This window comes from Phoenix dactylifera, chromosome 2 (assembly GCF_009389715.1).
Source record: "Phoenix dactylifera cultivar Barhee BC4 chromosome 2, palm_55x_up_171113_PBpolish2nd_filt_p, whole genome shotgun sequence".
NCBI lineage: Eukaryota > Viridiplantae > Streptophyta > Magnoliopsida > Arecales > Arecaceae > Phoenix > Phoenix dactylifera.
Genome location: NC_052393.1, coordinates 974923 through 1002143, shown reverse-complemented (window position 1 = coordinate 1002143; position 27221 = coordinate 974923). Strand labels below are relative to the sequence as shown.

Below are 27221 nucleotides of genomic sequence, written 5' to 3'. Positions count from 1 at the left end.
TAACCCCCCAAGAAGGGAAAGAGAGAACTACTGTGGAATTTGCAAAGAGATGATCACTGATTTACTAAATTTTATAACATCCAATCTAGTAGTGACATGTGGCATATTAAGACGGAATTTTTTATTCCCTTTTTTGTTGGGGGGCAGAATTTGTGTTAATTGTATTCCAAATCACAAGATGCATGCAAATAGACAAGCGCGCATGTAGACAATATATTATTTTTCGTTGCTTGGATTTGTGCAACATTTTCAATATAAATGCACTATTTGCAGAAAAGAAACCAAAAAAAAAAATATAAATATAATGCATAAGATTCAAGCCAACAGGGGATCTTGGGCCTGGAAGTGCCGTCAGGAGGATGTGACAGCTTCATGATATCCGTCGACTGTTCGGCGAATGTATCGTCTTTTGGACTACCCATGTCTTCAGAGAGGCTAGTAGCACTGCAGATTAGGCGGCATCCTATGCGGCTCATCATTCCAGAGATTTTATCTGGAAGACCCACGACTCTATTTTGCTTCCCTTACATTCTCTTCAATTGTCTGACTCTTTGGATTGTGCTCACACCGGGTATGGGTGAGCTGCCGATATACCAAAAAAAAAAAAAGGCGAGAGGTAGAGAATCACAGACCCTAGTCAGTTGTAGGGAAGCAATTACAAAGAATTGCACCTTGAGTCACGAGGTAATTGAATTCAAGGCAATCTTCAGTTGACAAGCATAAGTGATCAGTATTTCCTGTACATGGCGACAAGAACAGCAGAATTTTTTTAAAAAAAAGAGGAAGAAGAAGAAAATACAATGGAATAAAGAACAGAAGTTTGACAATTACACTGCTAGCTTTTTTATGGATCATCACCTATTCCACAAATTATTATAGCCTGTGAAAAAAATGCCTTCAACTTCAACCTTTTGAAAAGAAAGTCTTTCTTCCATCAATATTTCTATACGATAATATATGGACATGGTATCCTTCCCTTCTAGAAATTGGACTTGGTGAGTCTCCTCATCAATGGTATTGTAGTTTAAGATCTCAGCAAAGCTAGGCCTCAGATGATGCGACCTGTTCCTCCGCAGCAGGTGGCGCACTCATAGATTGTGAGGAAGCAGTATGAGCTGGATGATTATATTTTTTTAACACCCTTTCTTGATTTTCCTTCCACCACTCCTCAGCCTGTTGCTCAGCAAATCTTCGTTTGCTGCTCCAACAGTAACAAATGAACTTTTTTAGAAAAAAAACCACAAAGAGCAGAACCTTTTACGCATACTTATCTAATGCACATAAATTGCTATCTTAATATATATTGCAACTATATTCTGAGTATGGATAAATAAGTTTTAAATTTTCATATGCTGAATAAAGGCAGCTGCATGTGAAAATAGAGAATATTTGAATAGATGATTGCAAAAGAGAATACATGTTCCCTAAAAGACAAGTGAGAGGGCATCTGTCTCCATGACCTTTGAATGTGAGTGAATTGTGTTTAAGCAGGAGTATACCTGAACCGGACCTGCTTGAAAACTTTAGTACCATCTTGGAGCTGAACAAGAGTCACATATACACCAGGCTCGAATTGCTCAATCAGTTGTGCTTCTCCATGGCTACTGTGCCTCGGTGTAGAATTACCAGATGATCTTGAGCTAGTCTCAACACCCTGGGAAGGTGTAGCCTCCCTGGTGACAGCTAATATATGTGGAGCATTCGTATCAGTAGAATTTTGCAATAATTCTAATTCATCACCATGATTTTCCATCCTTGGGTCATGGACATCAACAACTCCTTCAATGGCAAGGTTTGATCGATCATGTTCCGGAGAATCCATTGCCAAGGATGCAGAAAATTGTGATCCACAGCTTCTGTTACTTCTTAACAATGCTTCTGCTTCAATTTGCAAGGCTTGTAAGCTGTCTTCAACCTCAGGAGGCAGTTTTCCTTCCATATCCTTCAGCTTCATAGTAAAAGAAGCAGATGAGCGACATAATAGTAGAAACCAATTCTTCTAAAGCATAAAGAATATAAGGAACCCTCAGGTCATTTGGTGTTGCTTCATTTGTTCAAAATAAAGAAAGAATCAGCCCACAAATAACATTTCCAAGTGAAATTTGAAAGTGACAAGAGTGAAAGTATTGTAGATGAAGGTTATATTCTCAAGACTAAAAAGAAGGATCTGAATAAATCCTTACGTGAACCCTGTACCTGTCTTGAGAGCCGTTTTCTTACTGGGTATCAGAATCTGGATGTAGAACCAGGTTTGAATTCTGATTCCTTGACATTTCTCAGAGGTGGCTTTGAACCATAATGAGTCCAGAGTTGACTAATACAAAGGCTAGTTTGATTCAAATCTGTCACATAAACTGACTCATTTTACATTTCTAGCACCAAGTGCCTATTAGAAAGAGCAATAAGAGTTTAACATTACCAAATTTACTATGATCAAGACATCCTACTCCATACCTTTCTAAATTTATTCTAGTTAAAATGCTTCATTTTCTATTTGGCGTACACCAAGCTTACCAGAAGTAGTTGGAGAAGAGGTCAGAAATTAGATTAGAGTCAAACATTATCCCCTTTGTTCGATGTTCCCGAGATGAGAAATGAAAGAACTCAAATTACTTAATTCACACAAACATGAATGCTAATCAGGTTATGTTTGCAATTGCTAACCACAATTGAGTTCTAAAATTAAGCTTAAGGGCATATCGGTAGGCTGAAGGGTGGGTTTATGGGGCATGGGGAGATCAGCAGTCAGTAACTGTAGGGAGAGATTGATATGACAGAAATTGGTTGCACCAGGAAGTGAACCAGCTGCACTAGCCAGTCTAGAGCAGTTTAGACTGCTACCAGTGGTATGAGTGCTTTTAAGTCAAAAGACATAATAAAAGCATGTATTCTCATTTCTATACAATATTCAGGCTCTCAAAAAAATCACTCTACTGGGAATGTTTGAATTTCTGAGTTTCAAAAAGCATGCACAAAATTGGTTATAATTAACATGTAAAATTCCTTTTGCATTTTGCTTCAATCATGTGGTAAATCATGAGCAGTTCTAATGGAGTTTAGTTTGTCATTCTGTGCTTTAGTTTAAAGTAGCCAGCCTATTCTTCAGTTTTGCTAAAAGAAATATATAATCATATGAAAGGTATTAATTCTAAAAGTTAAAAATTTAAACTATTCTTTTACTTTATTTATAAATCAACGCATGCATGTCAGATGTATGTATGCTTCAATTCGCAACCTATTTTTATTTTCTTTAACCTTCTTTGTTAAGGGTGCTAGAGTTGTAATATGGAAAAAAATTCTAGACTTGCTACTTGCTAGATATGTCATCAAAAAACTGGAATAAGCTTTATATTTTATAGTACCGTATTTTTCATATTTTTCACTTCTAATATTATTTCCTGAACACTCAGATCCAAGTTTATGGCTTATCACCAGGTACTGACCTGGACTAAATTTTCAATCACATTCAGTATGCCACCAAGTGCAGGTATTTATACCCTTGAGTTGTTTGTTTCCATGTGGCTTACACTTGTACTGAATTTCCCAGATGGAACTTTGTTAAACACTCCAATAAATCTCTTCAATTTGGTCAAACAGTAGGAATAAACATGACAATGGTTCTGGAATAAAAATTAAGGAAGATATTGGACAATGATAATGATAAGATCTGTATCAATTATGCGACAATAGAATCGATATCAATGATGCTTCTGAATTTTCAGACTATGGTAGTCACATTTTTGAAATATATAATCTAAAAATTATTAAAGATAAAAGCATGGTTTCAAATCCTCGTGGGACATCCTGTAGGATGCCAGGATGGGGTACCATCTCAAGTGTGACACATCCCGCCACAGTCCCAAAGTCCTGGTCGGTGCATCCTAACATCCTCTGTCCCAAGTGTCACGACAGGGCAGGATGGCAGCACATCCCATCCTACAGAAAACATAGAGATGGCCCCATCCTATGGGATTTAAGAGCTTGGATAAAATTGTATAAATATTAGTACATAAAAAAATCTTAATATTCTAGAACATGAGTTTTAAGTAAGAAAGATAATTAGTTTTTGGTATCCAAAAAAAAATCATCAGAAACCAGAACAAAGCAGATAGTTTGAGAAAATAAAGTGCAGGATACCTGCAATTGAAGAGACTTAATAAACACCATTGCAGCATTACACTTGGCAGACTCTTCTGCAGCCAGAGAATTAGCTCCTTTAGCCTTTTTTTCTGATTTCTGCAGTGCTGCATCTTGAATTTCACATTTATGTTTCAAATTATTGACCTACAGAAGGGGCATGTGTCGATCAAAGTCTCTTATCATTTAACAAGGGAAAGAATGGCAAAACAGCACAGAATCAAAAATTAATAATGAAATAATTCTAATGCATACCTGTGCTTGCAACTTTAAGACTTCCTGGTCCAATAGTTCATTAGTCTTCTTTAGGCTATCAATGATACTTCTAGAGAACAGTGGAGTTGCAGAACGTGGAGGACTTGGCTTTCGTGAGCATGGAGATGCAGGTATGACATTGACAGCAGGTGTAGGTGTTGATGTAGCAATTGGTCTTAAAGCACTCTGAAGTGCACTCAGGGAGCTAGGAAAAGAAATATCCTTCAGCTGTAACAATGATGGAACTGGGGAAGCTCGTATTAGAGATGGAGTATCTGACTTCATTTCATTCTTGACTGATTTAACGTCAACACATCTAACAGGTTCTGTAGTTGGTGACAAGAGAAGCCTTGAAGCTCTGACCTCTCCCCTGTCTAGCCTCTCCCTACTATCAATGGAGCCACGAGAAATTATGTTCCTCTTCTTAACTGTAGATGCATTACTAGCTTCTGATGCTTTGAGCTTCGTATAGCATGAATCACATACACGATGAGGTTTGCCTGGTGTTGGTGCCAGTGCAGCTTTCAGCACTTTTTTAGAACTACAAGCATGGCAATGTACCAGACCACAATTATAACAATTGTGCCTCTTTCTAGTAAACCCAAATGCTTGTCGGCACCCTGAGCAGACAGACTGATCTGCACCAGATACCCACTTGTGAATGCAAATGCATGCTGTGAAATTTGAACCACAAGAAATATTTTTCACATGCCTATCTTTCAGTGCTTCAACAAGGGTAGGAGTTTCCCTGTCTTCAACATCTCCATGTCCCAATCTTCCATTAGCACCTCTTCCCCATGTATACACTTCACTTCGTGAAGTCAGCACAGCAACATGATAAGCTCCACATGAAATCTCTTCAACTAACTCACCAACCAATCTACCCTGCACCAAGCAAGGCAGTTTTCCATCAGATTGCAGATTCCCCAGCTGGCCATAATTAGTACTACCCATTGTAAAAACGTGTCCAGATGTAGCAAGGCCAACAGTAATAGTATGTCCACAGGCCAGCTGATGGAAGTTGTAGTCAAAAAGTGATGAGACACAGGTGGGGATCAACCGTGCCTCTTTGTCGCCATGACCCAAACGATTTTTATCTCCATCACCCCAGGTAAATAGCTTTCTAGAAATAACATTTACACCTGTCTGTCCCATTACCTCAACAATGGCTGCGGTATGCCATATTCCACATGCAACCTTGATAGTTCTCAGTCCACCCAAAGATTCAACTGACTTAGGGTATGCAATGCTCTTTCGATCACCATGGCCCAAAACACCGAATGTTCCATCACCAAATGTAAATAATTTTCCATCTGAAGTAGCCAGTGCTGAATGCCATGAGCCACATGCAACCGACAAGACTTGAAATCCTTCTAGAGGGCCAGAAACTCTTTTAGGGATCCAGTGGCTGACATCAGTGCCTTGGCCAAGAAGTCCCGCATTAAAGGCACCATCCCCCCATGTAAACAAGTCACCAGAAGTAGATATAGAACAAGTATGAAACTCACCGCATGCAACATAGTCCACATTTGACACTGCCAAAGTTTCAACTAAACGAGGTTGACACACATCGGTGTCAGTTCCATGTCCTAGCCGTCCACCAAATTCCTCACCCCAAGTAAATACCTCCCCTTGCCTTGTAACAAGAGCAGCATGTCTGAAACCACAAGCAATCTGATGAACGTCTAAAACAACATTCGACTCTAAAGGTTTTGGAAGTAAGACATCTGTTCTTTGACAGAAGGAACTTGCACGGCCATCTGATAAGGTCCCATCACTCCATATTTCTCCCCAGACATAAACATCACCTAAGGATTCAATATCATCTGGTCCAGAACCTTGACTAGAGCAACTTGGTGCACTGGAAATACTAAGTCGACTGCCATCTACCGTATTTGTTCTTATATGCATTTTTGCACCGTCTGATCCCACATCTGATCTTGCCGAATTAAAATAAGGCGCAAAACTACAGGAGGCAACCTCTATTGTTGCACCAAAAGAATGAGCATTTCGAACAGAATCTCCTCCATCCTAAAAATAAAAGATATATGAAGTTATTTATGAACAATAAGATGAGTACAATTTCAAACCGTAATAAGTTAATAGCCAACACACACAAGGTTATAAACACACAGATACAAATATATGCGCATATAAAATACATGTACTTCTTTTCTTGCTTGCTCAAAATAAATTGATAAGAAAAATGTCCAAGGCACGGCAAGTTAAGCATAAAAGTAAGACAATATAATCAATGGGAAGTGAGATCTGGAGTTCTTAAGTATTTGGTTTAAAATTTGATAGTTATGGGCATGTTGAGAAGAAAACAGAGTATTGATATGTGTCTGACCCAATTTAAAAAGCCGATAAGAAAATCCACAAAATATAGCTGTTTTGCATTGGGAATTCCAAATTAATCGCCTAGAATATACATGAAGCATGTTCGCAGCATGTGGTAGAAAAAGACATGCTTCAAAGGTAACCGTGAGACAAATCCAAGAATACACCATGCTTCATATTCATGTTGGTCCGTCTTAAACAGACTGCATCATACAATGCCAACTATGGAAATAAACAGACGACTGCATTTGTAATTAGTAAAGTTACCGTTTAAAAAGTTTTATTTATTGAATTATTTGGTTTGGATGACGATGACAAAAGATATTCTTTGAAAGCACTTTAAAACCAATCTTTCAGAATTCAGCCAAAAAATATAATAGCTTGACAATGAATAACCCTATAAATATAAATGACATAACTTCATTGGAATACATAGAATTGAAAAACCACCAAAAAGTTTAAATTGAAGATAAGAAGGCAAAATGGAAAACTATTAAAGTTTACAAACCAGTATTACATATTAAAAGGATATCAAGTTATCAACACCCCTTATTTTGGAGGACTATAATGTATCGATGATTAAGCTAGAACTCATTTTCCTTCACATCATAAATCAAGTTTAATATGTCCAAGATGACAAATTATATTTGCAAAGCATTAAAAAGAGAAAAAATAGCAAAGACTTGATTATAAATCCTAGAATGTACTAAGTGCCTAGGTTTCTATGGATTGAACACCATGAAAACTTGGTATGCGGTGCATGGTTTTAACTTGGTTGTGGGGTGATCAAAGCACAATGCATAATATTTTGAACCTTGCTGCTAATAAGAGGGGTGCTTGAAGGTTATTACAACCCTTTATAACCACAAGGCCACAATATCTATTTGTTGCTACGAATTCAAAATAGCAACGCACCATCTGCATTTGAAGAACCATGTTGTGTAGCTAGAAAAAAGAATGACATAGGAAGATTATGAATTTTTCTAGCTGATAGAAACAGTGATCTCATCAGATATTTTTGATGTCTAATATTATTCTAATAATTTTTTCCAAAATATCAAATTACTCTCCACATATAAACAAAAGATCGAGGGTCTAATTAGTACAACCAGTCATTATTTGAAATGAAAATTACCATCCAAAACAAAACATACGAATTATGTAACTGTAAAATGGATTAGATATAACTAAGACTTTAGGAAAGCATACATCAGAAAATGAAAATCCATCACTAGGTACATCAGTCCTAGTACGTCTGTGTTGGCCCCCCTTAGAGATCAAAGCTTTGAGGCCTGTAAACCAGAGCTCGACTTCAGCTTGGTCTTTGCAAATCTGTAGACAAGGAAAATCTAAAAGTAAACATAATTCAAACATGGATTTTAATTTCATGAGAAATAATTAGCATATATAACCTATAAGGATTGAAGACTTTTTTTACTAACCAAATCTAGGGACCGTTCACCATTCTTGTAAATAAGAGAAAACGACAAATAATCTTTCTCGGGCCGTGCAAATCTCTTGAAAACAGCCTATAGAAAAGAAAACCAAGGAATAAACTTCCATCTATAACTGTAACTTGAATTTAGAATTATTAGATTATGCAGATTTGACTGCATTTTTTCAGAAATAGATTCAAATTAAAAATATTATTCAGTTCTTGACATGCTGGAACTTACAGTTCTCTGTCCAGGAATGAGTTTCAAGATGGAAGCTAACTTAACACTCTTTTCCTTTTTATGTGAAAACCAAATTAGTGTTGTTCCATCCTGTGATAGTATCAAGAAAACCAATGAATATAAACTACTTAATGGAATCTAAATATGTATCCACTAATAATACTTGTAATTTACATATTAGAGAAATAATTCTGAAGTGGTATGTCTTCTAATAGCTTGTTAATCACAATACGAGGACCAAAATTTTGAACATCGTGCGAGATGGAAAATAATTTTGGAAAGTTCAAAACAAATTCCTAGCAATTGTATCTTTAAAACACAATGCTGCCTTACAGCTTAAAAAGAAATATAGCATTGGGAGGATGCAAATAAAGCATATAGTACAGCAAACTTACCTTCATGGCTCTTCATGTCAATTTCTCATAAGTACTCATGAAAAGAATAAACAGAGCTCACCCAGAGAAACCATTTTAACATGCAGAGAAACTGTTGGCTCTAAGTTCCCAGAAATTGTAAAAATGGTGTCATACTTTTCTTCCTGTTTCTTTAAATATTAACAAGCCATCCTAGAATAAACATCAGTGAAGACTAACAACAATTAAAAAAAATTAAAGTTGCTGAAGACTAGCCAATCCTCAATGCTTGAACTCATTAATCTAAAAGGGACAGAAAAACTTCTTCCTACATGAGGACGTAATAACAGACTATGATGCTCATCCAGTTGACAAACTTCACAATCTAAATGTGTCACTGGCTCTAGCAAAGGAATCAAAAGTTTAAGATTCCCAAAGAAGATGTCTGAATCTTGTATGCCGTTAATATGGAGAGAGACTTGACCACCATGCTACACCTACATAAACATTACAATCTATAACTGGGATAATATAATCCATTCACCTCACAGCAACCACCAAGCTTCTTTATGTCTTTAGATCCCAGAATACAAAAAAGGATGGGTGCAAGGTTGAACATACTGGTTGATATCAAAGTCATGGAAATTTCAGGATATCAGGAACAGAAGGCAGTGTAAAAGGAAAGATTAGGGGGGAAACAGGATCCCTCCTCAGGGATGCTTAATTCATGAGGTCACATTAGCAAATTAACAGAGAAAGTAGAAATTAATTTGTCAACAGCCAAGAAACTGATGATCACAGCTTGCATCTGATTTGTTGTTCGAGAGTATCATAGCTTGCATCCCATCTATTACTCGCAATATATCTTATTGCTTTCACAATCCTAACCTTTTTTTATCACTAGGGACTCTATTGGTACATTAAATTTAATGGAGGTTTTTGTCCATTGAATCCACTTGTCATGGGGAACTATTTGCTGAAGCACAAGAATGAGAAGCTCCATCCACATACTTATAGATCCACAAGCCTTTCCAACATCTGAGTCAAACAAACTAGTACTATCAACAGTATGCTCTATTTAGCTGGAACTCATGGAGCAGTTCACAAGATTCACAAATATAAAATCTACTGCAACAATCTGTATGCCAAAAGCTTCGTACTAAATTTGTGAATAAAGTTGCAGAATGCTATAACCTTGTCTTTTCGCCATGCCTCCTAAGGTTCAACTGAATCATTATTGACCCAAAGCAGTTTTTCAAACAAAATCATAGATACTCTCTTTGATATATGTCCAGCAACAGATGTTCCGCTGCAAAATGTTGGCCTTGGGGATCTATATTTTGAGTTAGTCATTCATGCGATTTAGTAATGTCCATTTATGAACCAACTACTCAAAATGATCAGTGTAAGGAATACTAAGGTGTACTGAAATGATATCTGAAACATTCAGCAATATATTTCCAATCAACAAGTTCTGTGTTTCGGATCCTAGATTCTCTTAATTGCGCTCTTTGATATTTTGTAAAGTCAATTTCTTATTAGGGGTTGTAATGCTTAACCATTTAAACCATTTAACTTATTTCAACCTGTTGTAGATTGGGCTAGATTGCCAGTTTAATAAAATGGTCAGGTTCAGATCTGGATTTTTGACCCATTTAATAAACAGGTTAGATTCAGGTTGACAGATTTTTGATGTATCTTGTATCCAACCTGACCTGATTGCCACCCCTGTTCTTAATCTAGTATACATGCAGACCTAATTTGATTGTAACCTAGTTGGCATGCTGATCTAGTTTCATTGTAAAGTTGAACCTCATTATCCTGTCTTGCACTAAGAGATACATATGTAGGATCATCAATAAGATGCAAGGCAGATGTAACTTGAGACTTGGCCGAGCTCTAAAAGTTTCTCTTCACTCCAAAATAATAAGAAATGTGAGAAACACCTTGAATCCTAATTTTTCTGCTTTATAAAGAGTTTCCATTTTTTTCTCTACAGCTACTTTTCTTCTTTAAACTAAAAGATGGGGGAGGCTGTCAAAGTTCATAGGAAGAGTGAAGCTCTAGGTATGATTTTTCAATTCAATGATTTCTGAAATGCTTCGCCAACCTCCTGCAGCAACAACCAGAAGCTCTCATGCAGAGGTCCCAAATACATTTGAGCTTTGATACCATCATAACTAGGGAAATGTGGAAATTACATATCTCATTAGTGAGACACGTGCGCATCAGGTATGGTCATTTTCATGGTGAGTGTAAGTGGCAGCAAAGACAAAGAGAAAACTAAATATAATGTTGAAGACCAGATATATAGAATAACAGAAAAGATATATGCATGGCGCACCCAAAAAATTAAAGAAAACTTGATTTCAAGATATGAATTTATCAAGGGCATTTAAGGTAATGGATCTAGTTCCAGTAAATCAACTGTAGATGTTTCATTAAACTACACCATCTAATGAAGTGGTTATCTAGTGGCTTGATTAAAACCAAGAAAGTCAGAAAAAAATAAAATAATATAGAGGTGATCTTCTTTGTCCCAATTTTTTAAAGAAAGAAATACTGGAATATATACCATATGTTTGAAAAGGCATGACCACTTAAATCATATTACTCTGAAACCCTGAAGAAAATTATAACTCACACTGGAGAGTCTGAATTGACGAACTTTGGGTTTTCCTTTCCGGCTATACTTGATTAATTGGCTACCTTTCTTTAAAGCAATAAAGGCCTTCAAAATAAATAAAAAAATAGAGTAAGAATTGAGGATCCAAATCATCCATAAACCGTGACAATTGACTTCTAACAATTACAAAAAGATGAGCAAACCACTTGATTCCAAGAAGATAAACAAGTACAAGTTTGCAGAAAAGCAGATGCAAATCTTTCTCAAGAAAAATAGAAAATGTAAAATATGCTAATGATCATGCATTAGTGCAATATAAAACATCAACACAACTTTTCACAAGAACATGGCTAAACACAAAGCAGGGCTGTGAGGGGAAGTCATAGTGTGTTTGAACTTGAAAAACCAATGAAACTTCTCCATTATATATCATAATACTCCACTTATTCCACATACTATTTTTGAAAGGGATAAAGAAAGAGAGACAATCTAGCAAAAGTTGGTGAGTTCAGCAATTTATGAAGCACCACACCTAACAGATAACCTACATCATTTCATAGCTAGAGATTTTGCCATAACCCTTCCTTTAAAGCCATCTGATGAAACCACAAACCAATCTGTACATAGTTATATTGGAAAAAATAACTTGACTGTAAGCATCTAAAAGACGCCATAGCTATTAATATTTCAACTATGGATCAGTTTGCCAACTTTGCCTCCATCTCATCATCTTATTATTAGTACGGTAACATAAACGACCAACTTGAATCTGCACTACTTTTGGTTATAGTCTACATACAGTAGAGATTCTTTTAACATTCAAGCATGACAATTTCATTTCAAAAATAATTTAGTTTCTAAGGCATACAAAAGGTGAGTGCCGGTTGAAAGTAAAAAAGCCTTAAGAACGTATGCAACTCATACAAAATGTATGCATGAAAAGAATAACATAAATTAGATAAGATGCTTTTTACAGTAAATTCTATGACTTCAAATATATGATATGTTAAGAAGTAATCTACAAGCTTGGATGGTACAATGGGCGAGGACACAAATCAAAAGAGCATGCATTCATGTCACAAGTATCAGCCTGAACCATAGTTTATTGAACCAATGTACTGCAACACAAGCCACTAATACTACTGATACATGTTTAGTACCTTCTATGTTGTGCATGCATAAGTAAGAACGCATAATTTTTATTGATTACCAGTTTCTTGGTCCATACTTGCTTTTATGTTAAGTTTGAAGGTAAGTACTCAGTACATAACGTTCATCACTCTCTTGGTCTATAACATTCTCGTTTTTGTTTGGGTCCATAACAGACCCCCTGCCTTGGCTCTTGCACCCACAGGCGGCATGGAGTTACTACAAGGACATCATCATTGTCAGCCAACTTGCAATGATCACTGTCAATAACTTCATGCATTCGACTGCCAAATGGATCAAGAACAGCGAACCACAAACCTAAAAGGATGCAAATATACACCAAAGAAAACAAACAATTCAAAGTGTGCACGGAGACGGAGCGACCTGCTCGAGATCACGATCAGGATTCCCATAATTAGGTAGATCGGCCATTCCATCTGAGAGAGCTCTTGGGTGGGGCCCACCGGAAAAGCATCAGGCAAGCGGCCAAAGAGTCCGGCAGCCCCGTCTCCATTGATGATGACGATGATCACAACAACAATGATGATGATGACGACGCGCCTCCTCTATGCCAAGGCCTATCATCAATTCTTCGATGACGATCAGATCCGAACCTAACGATTCCGAATTCCGAGCGAGACATCATCTCTTTGGCCCCAAATTTCCACATGAAGAAAACAAGAAGAAACAAGTAACGGATGCACTTACGAGAAGTTATGGATCCGGGAGGTCCCTCCTGTACGCATTCGAGTTCGGATGCTTCTCCTCATAAACGAAACGGAGCCGTTTCTGCGCCCTGACACAATCGCAGACAGAAGGGAGATGGAATATATATATATATATATACGAGACAAGGAAAAGAAATTACTATGATTGAAACAATGAAACAACAATAAATTCAGGGACATAAGAGGAGCCTGTTATCTGGATAAAAATGTTCTTCCTTTTTTCGCGGGAATGTTGGAGCAGCTGCGCTTGGTCGCCCGACACGTCTGATGCATCGAGGGTTGCGGGCAAATCCCATGCACGCGGGATGCAGGAGCTTCTGCAAGCGGGCTCTCAAATGGCATGACACGAGGCGAACGATCGACGTGCATGAAAGTGTGATCCATACACACGATACAGCAAAGTATGCATCGTCCATGCAATACCGCCCCAACGATACACGTCATGACGTCAATGGCATGCACCAATGTGGAAAGAGGCTGTTCCTGGCTCCATCACATACAGGAGTCGTGCAATTCCACGTAGGCCATTAGATTCCACTCCATGCCTCAATAGCCAGCGTTCCGTTCTCCATGTCAGATGCTGCTTCAGGACCGAATAAGCAAGCATTGCAAAAGAACCAGGTAACTCTTGCATTACCAAACCGGTTTAATTCACTTCTATCTTGGACAACCCCGCTGCTCCACCGCTGCCACAAGTTCTCTAAATCCTTCAACACGGCTTTCACCCATGTTATATTCAGATCAAATTTTAACTATTCTGTTTCACCTTCTACCTAGATTTAAAAATGATGCAGACAACCAACATTACAAAAACAATATTTCTGACGAGCCTAATCGTCCAACAGGACTGACATTACATTCCTCTGCATCAGGAATGGATTGATCTAACGCCTCTAATCATTCAAGGTAAAGACTCACCATAATTTCACAAGAAGTCAAGGGCTGACATGAAGCAAATGACAAGAAGCTTAAAATATTTCTGATGTTAGTTTATTGTGGGGTTTCAGAATGACAGATTCAATAAATAAATTTTGTTGCTTTCTAGCTGATGCTGGACTCTCTTTCAACTCTTCCTAAGAAGCATGAAGCTCGACAAAGGCAATTTCCATGATAGCTTCATGATAACAGCAGGTTGAAGCCTTGAACGATTACTGCAAGGGGTTTTATGATCATTAACGCATACAAGAATTACTGACCACCGTCATCAAAAGATTGGTGCTGCAGTGTTCGCCAGCTACAGAAATTGCCACTTCAACACTCAACCACAACATTTCCATGCAATGAAAGCCCAAACAATTGCACCTGAATGAGATCAAACCATGCTGCAGCATAAAAGAGTACGCCCTATACTCAAAAACAGGCAGCCACCTAGTGAAGGTGCCTTTTTCTATACATAAGAACAGACATGTGACTAAGAATAGCTCTAAATTTTGACAACATGCTGTCTAGGTTTTAAACGCCTGCAGAACACCTGAAAATAGTTATCATCGGTAATATGATGCCATGGTGTAGAGCAAGATGGATGTTGCCGTCGTAACAAGCAGCTCCTGTTGAACCAAACAAAACACCATGAGGGCAGTTTAGTTATATGAGCACTAAATGCACATGAATATAGCGGAATTAAGCATAATGTCCTGCATATTAATGATCATATAAGATGTATATGATTACACTTGATAATAATCATGATAACGATCATTAGGGCATAGGACTTCTATGATGACTTAGAGTCTCCGATCAGATTTCATGATAGATACCTTGGTCTCCTTTTAGTTGTATTCTGGACAACTGAATTTATATGCTTGCTTTCATGTTTTGACTTTAAGCTTGGAGAATTCACCTTTCATCTCTGAACACTAGCTTGTGGTTTAATATCTTTATGTAGTACGATAGTTCATACTTGGGTAGTGGTACCATAATAGTTATTTCATAGTAGCTTATTATCTTATTATATTTGACTTTTCGATATTTTACATGCCATGTCTTTGCTTCTTCTATTTGTATTTATGTTTATAAATTGATAATTCATTATTTAAGGTGTCTGGATTCATTTATTTGTTATTATATATGTATGTTAATATTTTTGTGCCTCACTTCATCCAGGCACCCACCTTGCATTGCGCCTTGTGCCTAGGCTCCAAGAGTCCATGGTGCCTTGAGCCTTCGACAATGCAGTTACTACCATCTAGTCCAACTATCAATTTTTACCTACTAAGAATTTGCAGGTTTCACATCCCTTTCACAAAAATTCACCTTTCAGAAGGTATAACTTCCCATGAGAATTTTGCCACCTTACTTTTGTCTCTTACATTAAATATTCTTCGCTTCCGGATGCTAGTGAACACATGCATTTCTGCAAGACAAGAAGTTCTGTGGTTAAGCCTCTCCTAGTATTACCTTGGGATCTCTACTTGCCATCCTTTCATCCATTTTTAGGACAAATAATCAATGGATACACATATTATCCAATATTGGAAGACACAAATAATTATCTTGCTTAGGCATAAACTTGTTATTGTTGTATCATAAGATATGGAAAACTTAAAATGATAAAACCTCCCATTATCTTCATATTCTCAAGTCCAATCCATCACTTTCCCTCTACCACTCCTTACTATCGAAATCATCAATTCTTTTACCCCTCTAGAATTCCATGCACTAATCCATTCATCCCTTTTCTAAAAATGTTCGCATCTGCATAAGTGGTGTGTGCATGCACATGTGCAATGTCTATCCGTCCAGTTATGATGATTAAGTAGTTAGCATCCTGCATATCATATCATATTCTTGTCTGAGTTTGGAGCTTGATCTGATCCAATCCATGGATAGTCCTAATCCTCGTAGCTTGTATATATCATGCATATTTGATCTGGTAAAACTATATGAGCATATATTATAAAGAAATATCTAGGCCCTGTTTGATATTGCTTTTTGTTTTCTGTTTCTGTTTTGTAAAAACCCAAGAAGAAAATCAACTAGACTGCACAACATGTAAGACAATACCACTTTGTTTATCTAAATTTGTTTGTAAAGTCTAGCTCTTTCGGTGGCAAAAATTTATTGCTTTCAAAGAGTGAATAAAAGCAAAGAAATAACAGAATAAAATTTATCAATCTTCATGTGGTATTTCGCAGATTCATAGAGAACCTAAATCACAGACAATAGTGATACCAAACAGGCCCTTAAGCAATTACCTGGTTATTGTAAAGAAAGACAGGAATGTAATGTCCTAGAAACTCGATCAGGTTGAGTAGTCCGGTATAACCCTGCAACACCATCAGTGGATCAAACCAAATAAAATGAATGAAAACCAAACTAAAAAAAAAAAAGGAAAACCAGTGAGAATGAAATTGTGAATTTAGTTTTCTTGGAACGTAATTAAGCATCAATATACAAAAAAAGCAAGCACCTAAAGTATTTGTCATTCACATACCAAAGATGAAACAGCAATACACCCAAAAACCAGTGAAAGAGAACGAAGTAGTCGCTTTCCCATACGTAATGCCCTACCTTCATCCTCACCATCCTCCTGCAGAACAGAGCCACTTATTCTGGTCAACTCAATTGCAACTAGCTTAATTGTATAACCATAAACTTTCTATATTATAGGTGGTACTCTTTAAGCAAAAAATGAAGCATAAAAAAGAAAATAAAAAGTTTTTAGTACTAACCAACAAATAACTGTTGTTTTATAAACTTATACTGCATACACTGGCAAATCAGGGGGTGCAAATTTGTTTAACCACTTGACAGTAATCCATATATGATAAATTCTTAAATCTTGTGACTGTCAGTCTAATGTGTGTCAATCAACAGCTCATAACAGAAAACCAAAAGTCCTTAACAGGGACATTCTCAACCTAATGTCTATTGATACATGACTCATCAGAAACAAATCAAAGCTCTAACAGGTCCTACATTATTAGTTTTGTATTACTCACAGTAAAAGTTGGAGATACTGCTGGCTCAAAAGATTTCAATTTCTCAAATATTCGGTAGAAAAAAATGAAAGCTAGAAATTGCAGAGGCTTCCATTCAGCACTGCGTTTGATAAAAATCCAAATTGTCTGCAGAATGCATAGAGATGAGTAAATTGTTAGTTAACAGATGTGTACCATATTTTGCTTATATCAAACTAAAACAATGATCTACAAACATACTCTACCAATTACAAAAAGATATATGAAACTTATAATCATTATCCTATAGATGAAAAATATTTTAAGCTCTACAGCTGCTTGGTCATTCCCATGAAGTTATATTTATAAATGTCCTCATCTGCAGACCATTAGATGAATTATTGATAAAGTGCCAGTTGAATTTCAAGGTAAAAGATGAAGTCCTAATCCCATAATGTGAAAGAAGTAAAACAATTTATACTGCAAATTCACTTTAATACACAAAAGTTAAAAACAAAGCAACATTAAACTGTATCACTGAAGATAAACATGATCACAATAGCAATTGACATGCAGTGAATGAAGAACTGGTAGCTGGTCCATGGTTGAAGCTAAAGAAAATGACACGATGCCCACCACTAAGCTTCCCAAGAACACGTTAAACTTATTATATTAGAACCAAAAAGAACCAGATTCAATGGAGTTGCAGGGTAAAATATAACCCAGTAAGTCAGATTTCTACAGGCAGCACTGGTAGATATAGGTTTCAAAAAGAGAAGAAAGTGTACCAAAAACAGAGATGTGCGAACAAGTAATTGCATGAAATTATTTGATTATCCACTGATAATGACAAAATTGAGAAAAGAGTGCTCTTTTCTCTGGCAGTTGTACAAAAGCAATGCCCAGTAAAATAAACTCAATGGTACTACAAAGCAGCCTATGCCCAATGATGCTGAATAATTGTAACTACATAGTTCCAAAAAGCTGTCTATGTACATCCATATCAGTGTTTTGAAGGCATGATGGAACAAATGGCAATAAAAGGATATGATGAAGATATGATATAAAATCATAAACATATTTTCCACTGCAAAACATAGTAGTTTTCTTCATCTGACTGCAGATTCCGGCATCATTTTTTTCAATTGCTAGCATGACTGATGCAACTGTTGAAATTTGATTATGATGCAAAATGGAAAATCGGCCATGGTGAGAAGGAAATTTAGATTGCCAAAAAGAAAGAAAAGGATTCACATTACTTGTACAAAATATATTAAAGTTATTATATAGAAGTGTGTTATAATTTATATTATGCTGTTATTTTGATATTTTAATTTCATATCAGATCTTCAAACAGGTCGACTATCTGCAAATCTTGCAAAATTGACCATTCAAAAATTCATATTTATGTATTTTCTGCTGGCACGAAATGTATCATGCAACCGGTGCTGGTATTGATCTGGCACAGGCCAATGATGAAATGAAATGGTAATAACGCTGACCCCTCATCTTTATGAGTAAAAACATCAGTGAAAAGCCCATGAACAATAACATTCAATTATTATACAACTATCAATCTTATCCAGAAAAAAACATTACACCAGTATATAACTAGAAAATATAACTAGAAAATCCTATTTTAACAAATTCAGAAAATCTTACAAATACTGCAGATATTGCCATATTTATGCGCATGTCTTTTACATTAGACCTGGAATACCTGCAAACCAATGATGCCGATCATATATATAATATATATGAAAATGTTCGGTCATAAAAAGGGGCAACTTCAATTTTCTTAGGAGAACTAATAAAACTAAAAGCATAAGTATGTAGGAGTACAACAGACCACTAATAACAACACAGAAAGTACCCAGAACATGAATTTTTCAGATTGCGAGAATGCCACTGCGTATAAGAATTAGTAATCATAATAGATTAAATTATTCCTTGCAATTTCTTTGGAAGAAGAGAATCACATTATATTAATCTATATTATATATAAATATGGCAGTTTTGGAATAAGAGAACATTCCTTCTTGATTCCATCTACTATTTATTGCAAGAAAATCCCTATTGTTTATATTACAAAAATACGTTACTTATCTCTCTAACTTTCTCACCCATGACAAGCGGTCTCTCTCCTTTTCCAATCAAATCGCTCAAAAACAGACTGGACCCCTAATATACTGGAGTCTATCGCTTTCTCTTCTCTCTGCCATCCAATGTGCATTGCATGTGCCCAGTTGCTAGTATATACACAGACATATGTGAACATATACATATTTGGTTAGTATTTGTGATTATAAGATACAACAACTCTTAGCCCTGTTGCTAGGTTTCATTGTTCTGTGGATGATCATAAGGAGAAAATAAACTATCCGATTCTTTAAGTTATCAAAGAAATAAAAAAGAGGGGAGACATAGAGCGAGAGAAAAATGAAAAAGTTTCTTTCTGCTGAGAGAGCATTAAAGAGAAAGATGTGATCACCAATATGAAGTGTAAAGTTGACTCGTTCATGAAACTTTTCCTATGCTTGAACATACTATATACATTTATACATATACATATATACATATATACATATATACATATATACATATATACATATATATATATATATATATAAATGACAGTTTTGAAATCAGGAAATATTCTTTCTTGATTCCGACTGTCAATTTTATAGCAAAAATACCCCTCCTACCTATCCTAAAAATTACATTAATGATCCACTAACCTTCTTGCTCGCATATGCTTTTTCCCCTTGTTTTCCAACCAAATCGTCCCCTTCCATAAAACTCTGAAACAGATTGGACTCCATCTCTTCCTATAATTCAACTCCCATATAGATTGGAACATATTGAACTTTATCACATTCTCTTCTCTTTTCCCTCCAATGAGCATTGCACGTGCCCGCTTGATAGTAGTTTATGATATAGAAAGATAGGATGTAGAAGAACCTACAGTAAGACTGTAACTACGATAATTGTAAACTCATCGGTTTCATCCAAACCATTTTACCTAGCTTTAAGAATAGTTTGTACTTTGTAGTCAACTATTTCTATCGAAAACATAGTTGCAACATGAAGAGGATCCTTAAATCTTTTTCTGCCATTTCTAGACATCCAGCTTTCTCCTCCCAGACCGCTCAAACCGAATAGACAGGTCCCAAGTACCATCTTTATCTTCAGTAGTAACAAAACTAGAATATCTTCTTTGGTTCTCCACTACTTCATTTCCACGGAGGGCTCTCTGAATGTAACTTGATTCTATGTTCATACTTTATTTCACACATCAAGCTCAACGTCTTCATGGATATTATGTTTATCATGTGACTGCCTTAATGCCCAGAATGCTGATTTGTAAGGGAAGGATGTACACAAGTAGCCAAATAACAAATCCATTAGCAAACCGTCGATTGAAATAATATCAATAATGATGACAATGACAATAGAACTCTTGTGATCCAATGAAATAAGAGAAAGGTAATTTTCTAAACCTAACAAGCAATTCAGCTTTTTAGCATACTCAAACAACTTTATTAAGTGTTCCATTTCACATATGTATAGATTTTTTTTCTTTTTTTTTGTTATGAAGATTTCTTTGTTTTGGCAATCATCAAAAACATTAGTTTTAGCTTTTAGAGAGAGAAAAAATAGTAACTTTATTTCAAGATATATTACATGTGAATAACTTTAAACTGCTAGGATTCAAGAAATATTATGTGTGCATCGCAAATCTAGACAAAGACATCACAGTTTTAAAACTTGAAATCTTTAATCAATTTAACCCATTATAAATTGAATAAAATGATCACCATGCAATAGCCAGATTTATAGCGAAGAACATTGACTAAAAGAAAATGCCCGTTACTCAGTTTTTAAATCAGCTTATCTTTGTGCCAAAACTTCAATTATTTGGTTGCACAAAGGAATGACAGAGCAATTTTCAGATCCTCCAGATATAAAGCTAGCATTTGAGATTGTCATTCCATAGGCTGAAAAAGATGCACTACCTAAAACATATTATTTGCAACTTCTTATTGAATAAGGTAATAACTTCCTTAACTCTTAATTCTAATCATGATTGTCATGATTGTATCTCGCATCAACAAAATGCCTCTCATGTTTAACTCTTTATGTGGATTGTTATTATCAATCACTCTTCTAGTCATTACATTTCGAAACAACATCAATTTTTTTGTAAACGAAATAATTTCTTAATTAGATCATTTTTTTGGTGAGATTAAATAGTTGAATAAAAAAAGAAGCGTAATAATGTCATTTTGAAATTATTACAAATATCAATTGACTCAGCGTTTGGATTATTAGAGTTATCGTATGATTAGTTCCCTGTTCACCTTTTTAACCATAGGCATTCTTTGTGGAGCAGTATGAGCTGCAGCATGTGAATTGGTTTATTAACCCAGCGCGCAAGATACAAGCTGAAATCAAGAGATTTAGGATTCTGAAAGAATAATAGCCAGGATTCCAAAGAAATGTTTGCTTATATGGAATTAATTATGGGGAATGTTTGAGCAAGTTCTCTGGAAGGAAAAGAAAGGCCAAATCTATCTGCTCCATATCTCTCTCTGTAGAATAATCTACATTACAAACAAAAAAATTATGAGCAGAACTTCTACAAAAGAACGAATCGTCAAGATCTGCAGTAACCAATCATATTTACAACTTAGCAGCTCAACCAATGAATTGCAACTGATTATAATGTATAGATTAGTTCATTTTGCAGCAAATATCATCAGTGTAGAGTGGACATAGATGAATAAATCAGAATGAGACCATAGCGTTTAAGTAACTTATCTACCTCTTTAACACTCAGAATGAGTAAATAAGAAATTTTCCTAATGTTATACATAAAGAAGAGAATACCTAGGTCCCCATGGGACGATAGGTTGCTTATCAGCATACTTAATATCCTTGGACACCTGCATGATAGATTGCTTTAAAATATATATATATATATGCAGGGGAAATTGTAAACATAAGCAATTAATGCAATTGCCGTAACCCTGTCAATTTATTAACAATCGCAAAAGAAAAAAAATCAAAAGTTGAAAAGGGAATTTCTGAATACAGGGTATCATACATCTCTTAACAATAACTTATATAAATTTACATCCACCAAGAAAGAGTTTAAAAGAAAAAATCGATTTGGTTAATGAAAATCTAAAAGAAACACCAAGACAATGGTGTGATATATGCATACACACACACACACACACATATAGATGATTTCAAGAACAGAACAGCATGGTCAACTAAGATTACCATAATGCATAACAAGATTCCCAATATATGCTACGAACCAAGCATTCATTTTACATCAAAATGACCTACAAAGAAGTACAAACTGCAAAGAATTATTTTCCTTCAAACACGATATTTTAACGGCATCCCGTGGCTAATGAAAACATCAAAGATCAAACCCATGAGGCCATGAGGAAATTATGAATGGTCAAAAAGACATCAATAGAAAGTCTACATGAACCAACATGTTTCTAAATGAGCTACTGGAACAACAGCAAAAAGGTCTATTTTTGTCTGTCTTAATACAGACACCAGTCTGCGTAGCAGCGGACATAGTAGGGTGTTTTGCACTAACATTCTCCGGGCATGATAGTTAGAGAGAAGATCTCCAAAGTGATGCCAGTCCTAGTGGTATCAACGCTATAGATAGTAGTATAACTGACTAGAACTACATGCCACACAAAATTCAATCATATTTGAATGTTCTAAATTGTGAGGTTTAATAGGAGTTAATGTTTATGATTAAACGGCTTTAAAGCAACCTACATTTAATAGCTAAAGTAGTCTGTATTTAGGTTGGGCATATGTTGCACAAATGCATGTAGTTGCACATTGTAAACATTTTAAATTAAATTGTGCAAAAGAATTTATACATGAGAATTCCTTATTGTGACTCCAAAATTTCTCAGTGGTGCATTTCTATTTGGAGCCATAAAGAATTTAAGTTTGGCACCTCATTCTTATCCACAAAAATAGGAGCAACTCCTTTATCCCTTTGGCCATTAATCTAGCTATTCCTCCTGTTCTTAATTAGTTTGAAATTTTACACTTACACTATCACTTTCTTTGGAATTTTGTGTTAAATTGTTAGAACTTAGTGTTGATATCTAACTGCTCTTACAGTATGGCTTATATTAATCTGCCGAATTTGCTTTTCAGTTGCTTAGCTATTCAATTTGAGCATTGGTTTAAACTACCTTCCTGCTCCATCTTTTTTCTTTCGATATAGATGAAGGATTACAAGAGATAGGAGTACATACAATCACTAGCATCAGAAAACAAGAAATCATGAAAGAGGGCAAGAAAAGTGGAACTTAGTGTTGGACTTTGCAATGCTACATCATCCAGACATGAAATGTGGTATGATAGTACGCCTACTGCAGAATTTGTTACTCTTCTTTATTGAATTATTGCATGCACTTTAGAAGCAGGAAAACATACAGGGCCACTAAACCACCATGAGAGATCAAGATGACGTCATATGTCATAACGGAAAATATATATGCCAATACGATGGATCAACAGCTCAAAGAGTTAAGAGCCATGCTTTAATCCTTGGATATTCCAACTAAACATGAGACTCGAAAAGATCTAGCTATAAAATATCTTTCAAAATTACTTACACATCCATAACCATCAAAGGGCTCATGATTTTGCCATGAGAGACACAATACAGATAATTGTACTGGTTATTACTGTGTTTTATGAAAACTCAATGTTACTGCATTATTGGATGAGATGATGATGGATGTTGCTTTCCTATGAAGTGGTCGATATGGTGAAATTTACTTAGTTCCATTAGCTAATCGCAAGCCTATCCTCTAACTGCCAAACAAATGTTCAAAAAGCTTTAATGCTATGGAAGAAGGATCAAGGACCAAATGTAGAGAAGGTGATGACAATAGAAAATTCTTCCATGGCATTAATATCAAACTGCTGTAAAAGAAATAGCAGAGTTGCAAACCCCTTGAATTATTTCCCACTGCTTAGCTCCAGACAAATCAGAAAATCATGCATGTAGCCATCATTGCCAGCCAATCATAGGCTCAAATAACATATAGTTGTCTTTATCTGCCACCGCAAGAGAAAGATCAGAAGATGAGAAGGAAAAGCATGGAGCTTGACCTTAAATGATCCAAATGCAAGGCCCTTCTTCCGATTTTGCAACTGCGACATCATGATCTTATCATATGCCCTCTCTAGCTGGAAAAACACAATATTCAATTAAGTATTCAAAGTAAATGTCCCATATATGTAAACTTATTCATTACCATGGGGAAATGGGTGATAGATATAAAGAAAATTCAAAGAAATAAGATGGAAATCAATGTCCTTAAAACTAATTGTGACTACAATGCAAGTCAAGGAATCCCTTCTTAACCTACTTTTGCCACATATGCTTCATCCCCCCTCCTCTCTGCATCCTTACGCCTTCTTGTGTAGGCTGCCTTCATCGTATCAAATCCTTCTATCGGACTCACACCAATAACCTAGTAACCAAAACAATGATACTATAGATAATTAAAACAATCTTCCAGTAATATCAGATGCTGATATGATAAACTCAAAGTACATATTTATTACCTCATACGGGTTTTCATCACTATTTGCATGCGGGCTCCCCGCAGCAGACGTAGCTGTGCAGACCATCCGATAGTGCCTCATGGGTATCCTAGAGAACCTATCAGAATAAAAACCAAGTAAAAGCTATCCAATAAAAATAAAAAGCTATCCAATAAAACCACAACCCAAGCACCAAAACAACAAAATCTAGCACTGGAAACCAGAAGAGAGGGTGAAATTGAGAATACTGAAAAGGAGTATGTGGTAAGTCAAATTCCTCTTCCAACGTAATCAAAACCTTTCACTTCTAGCAATAATGTGCGAGCGGAGAGGCATGGACCTTGTCCAATAGATGACTGAAGACATCAGACAAATTCCACACATCTTTTTTTTTATACGAAATTTAGAAGGTGATTACAGGCAAACAAAATACCAAAAATTCAAAAAATATAATTGAACATGTCAATAAAAATCAAGAAAAAGATTTTTGGCTTAGCTAAACAGAAAAACCAAACATAAAAAAAAAAAAAGCAAAGGGCGTTTTAATTTATATCTTCAATCACAACCATCTAATTTTTATTCAAGAACTTACATTGATTGCAATGATAGCATTTGGAGTCGCAATAAAATAAAATCTTATGTTTGTTTTCTTGTAAATGAAAATTGTAACTGTGTCTGGTTGTACTACTGAAGTAATATTAATTATGTCTCCACCAACCACTACCCTTGTTAGGACATGAACCTATCATGAAGATAGAGACCTCTAAAGCCTTTTTGTTTGTCTCACGGCCTATTTGATAAGATAAACTACTGCACAAGAGCCCCAAAATGCAGTTTGATTTGCAGGATTTTGGCCAAGTTACAGCAATCCAAACAACGGAAAAAGGCCACCTCCCGCAACTGGGGTTCACTCGCACACATTTGCCGGTATCCAGACGCATATGAGAATGGATATGTGGAAACACAGGAATATATCAATCCAGAAATCCACAAACATCAAGCACATCATCTGTATTGAAATTATAAGATTTTTCAGTTTCTTGACTATAGTTTGGGATATGAATCATAATCATTGGGTTAGTAGAGAACCGCGAATTCCATTGGGTGCGTCAAAAAAAAGGGACGAATATGGCGGCGAGGATGTCAGAGAGAAATTTCGAAGGATTTACCTCACCGAGGAGGCGAGCGGAGCGACCGGAACCGAGCCATCGGAGAAGAAGCTCCACCGCCGGGCGGGGTTAGAACTGGGGCACCGGAAGGCGTTTGGGATCATCGTCGCCATTTCTTGGAGATTATATCTTCTTGATTTCAGATTTCTTTGGGGTTTTAGGGTTTTAGTTCTTTTAGGGAGGGGAAGAGAAGGGAGCGGTGCGCAAGAGGCGGACAGTGGCCGTCCAAGCCCGATATCTGTTTCTCTTGGTCTGATCAGCGCTAGGAATCGTGAAAATTAAACGGGTTCTTGGGCATCCAACGCCGACTTCAACAGGATCTTGGCTGCCTTGCGACGGCTACAGACTCCGTCAGATAGTCTGATCTCGAGATATACATTGAATACCATATTCCTGGAACCTTAATTCGCCTGCATCACGAGGTGATTGGTCTCGAGATATACACTGAATAACATAGTCCCCTCGCGAGCCCAAATAGACCGAAAGAATGCAAATACTTGTTTCCGTTGCCGCATAGACGTACCGACAGACGAAGTATTATTAACGATTACTTTTAGTATTACTTTGCATATACTATGCACATAGGTACATTAAAAATTAAAAAAAAATGAACATAAAATGGGGAGCGATTATTCATCAAGACTCTCTTATTCTAGCTACTAACTTGGCACTGTAGTAGTAATTAAATAAAAAATTAATTTATAAAGTTGAGGTAAATAAAAAATTTGATTAAAATCTGTTCATTAAAATATTAGAAAATTTGCCCCATTTCATATAATTTAGAGTTAACTGATACTAAAATCATAATTATTTTGATGATGATGGCGGCATTGTTATAATATGATAGTATTATTCTCAAAATCATTGATAAAAAATTTCTTGCAAATTGTAGGAATAAAAATTTAAAATTTTTAAATAATTTCTCAAAATGCCGAACAAATAAAATATTGACTATTCTTTCTCTCTTTAGAATTTCCTAAAGAGGGACCCAGATAGAGCCTGTAAAAAGAAAAAATGCTCTCCTCCAATCTCTCTCCCTCCCTCCTCTCCCTTCTATCATTTTTTATGCGGGGTCTAGACTCCGGACAGATAATTTATCTTTTTTTTTTATTTCTCCCAAACAAAGTGGTTGTAAATGGTTTGAAAAGAGCTACAAAGGCAATTAATGCTAAAATAAGATGCTTGCAAGTAAGTTGAAATATGTTACTAAATCAAATAGGTGGCTCCATGCATCCAAAGTTACATTAATGAGACAAGCATGTTATTTGAATTCAATCC

At 36.0% G+C, this 27221-nt stretch overlaps 2 protein-coding genes across 6 annotated transcripts; both read right to left on the bottom strand.

The window, feature by feature from the left end:
- Nucleotides 1-641: 641 nt before the first annotated feature.
- LOC103716063 (PH, RCC1 and FYVE domains-containing protein 1-like) lies at nucleotides 642-13391 on the bottom strand. 4 transcript variants are annotated; one of them, XR_005507149.1, is made up of 11 exons: nucleotides 13245-13391; nucleotides 12921-13150; nucleotides 11406-11492; nucleotides 8409-8498; nucleotides 8175-8261; nucleotides 7942-8064; nucleotides 4393-6423; nucleotides 4138-4284; nucleotides 1500-1948; nucleotides 859-1198; nucleotides 642-737 (listed from the first exon to the last, which is right to left on the bottom strand). XR_005507149.1 is itself a non-coding variant. In XM_008803913.4 (10 exons), exons 2-10 carry the CDS (start codon nucleotides 12966-12968, stop codon nucleotides 1042-1044), a joined length of 3219 nt encoding a protein of 1072 aa, XP_008802135.2. In that variant the 5' UTR covers nucleotides 12969-13150; nucleotides 13245-13391; the 3' UTR covers nucleotides 642-1041. The 4 variants fall into 4 exon arrangements, 2 of the variants coding, with proteins under 2 accessions (XP_008802135.2, XP_038972493.1); XM_008803913.4 differs by having other exon boundaries at nucleotides 642-1198; XM_039116565.1 differs by lacking the exon at nucleotides 642-737 and having other exon boundaries at nucleotides 1036-1198; nucleotides 1511-1948.
- An 821-nt stretch (nucleotides 13392-14212) lies between these two features.
- Nucleotides 14213-26268, bottom strand: LOC103716061. 2 transcript variants are annotated; one of them, XM_008803909.3, is made up of 10 exons: nucleotides 25944-26268; nucleotides 24796-24892; nucleotides 24597-24701; nucleotides 24337-24414; nucleotides 22054-22124; nucleotides 18826-18883; nucleotides 17206-17331; nucleotides 16698-16793; nucleotides 16459-16530; nucleotides 14213-14811 (listed from the first exon to the last, which is right to left on the bottom strand). In XM_008803909.3, the coding sequence occupies exons 1-10, from the start codon at nucleotides 26054-26056 to the stop codon at nucleotides 14749-14751; spliced, it is 879 nt and encodes a 292-aa protein (XP_008802131.2). In that variant the 5' UTR covers nucleotides 26057-26268; the 3' UTR covers nucleotides 14213-14748. The 2 variants fall into 2 exon arrangements, with proteins under 2 accessions (XP_008802131.2, XP_008802132.2); XM_008803910.3 differs by having other exon boundaries at nucleotides 22054-22109; nucleotides 25944-26262.
- Nucleotides 26269-27221: the final 953 nt, after the last annotated feature.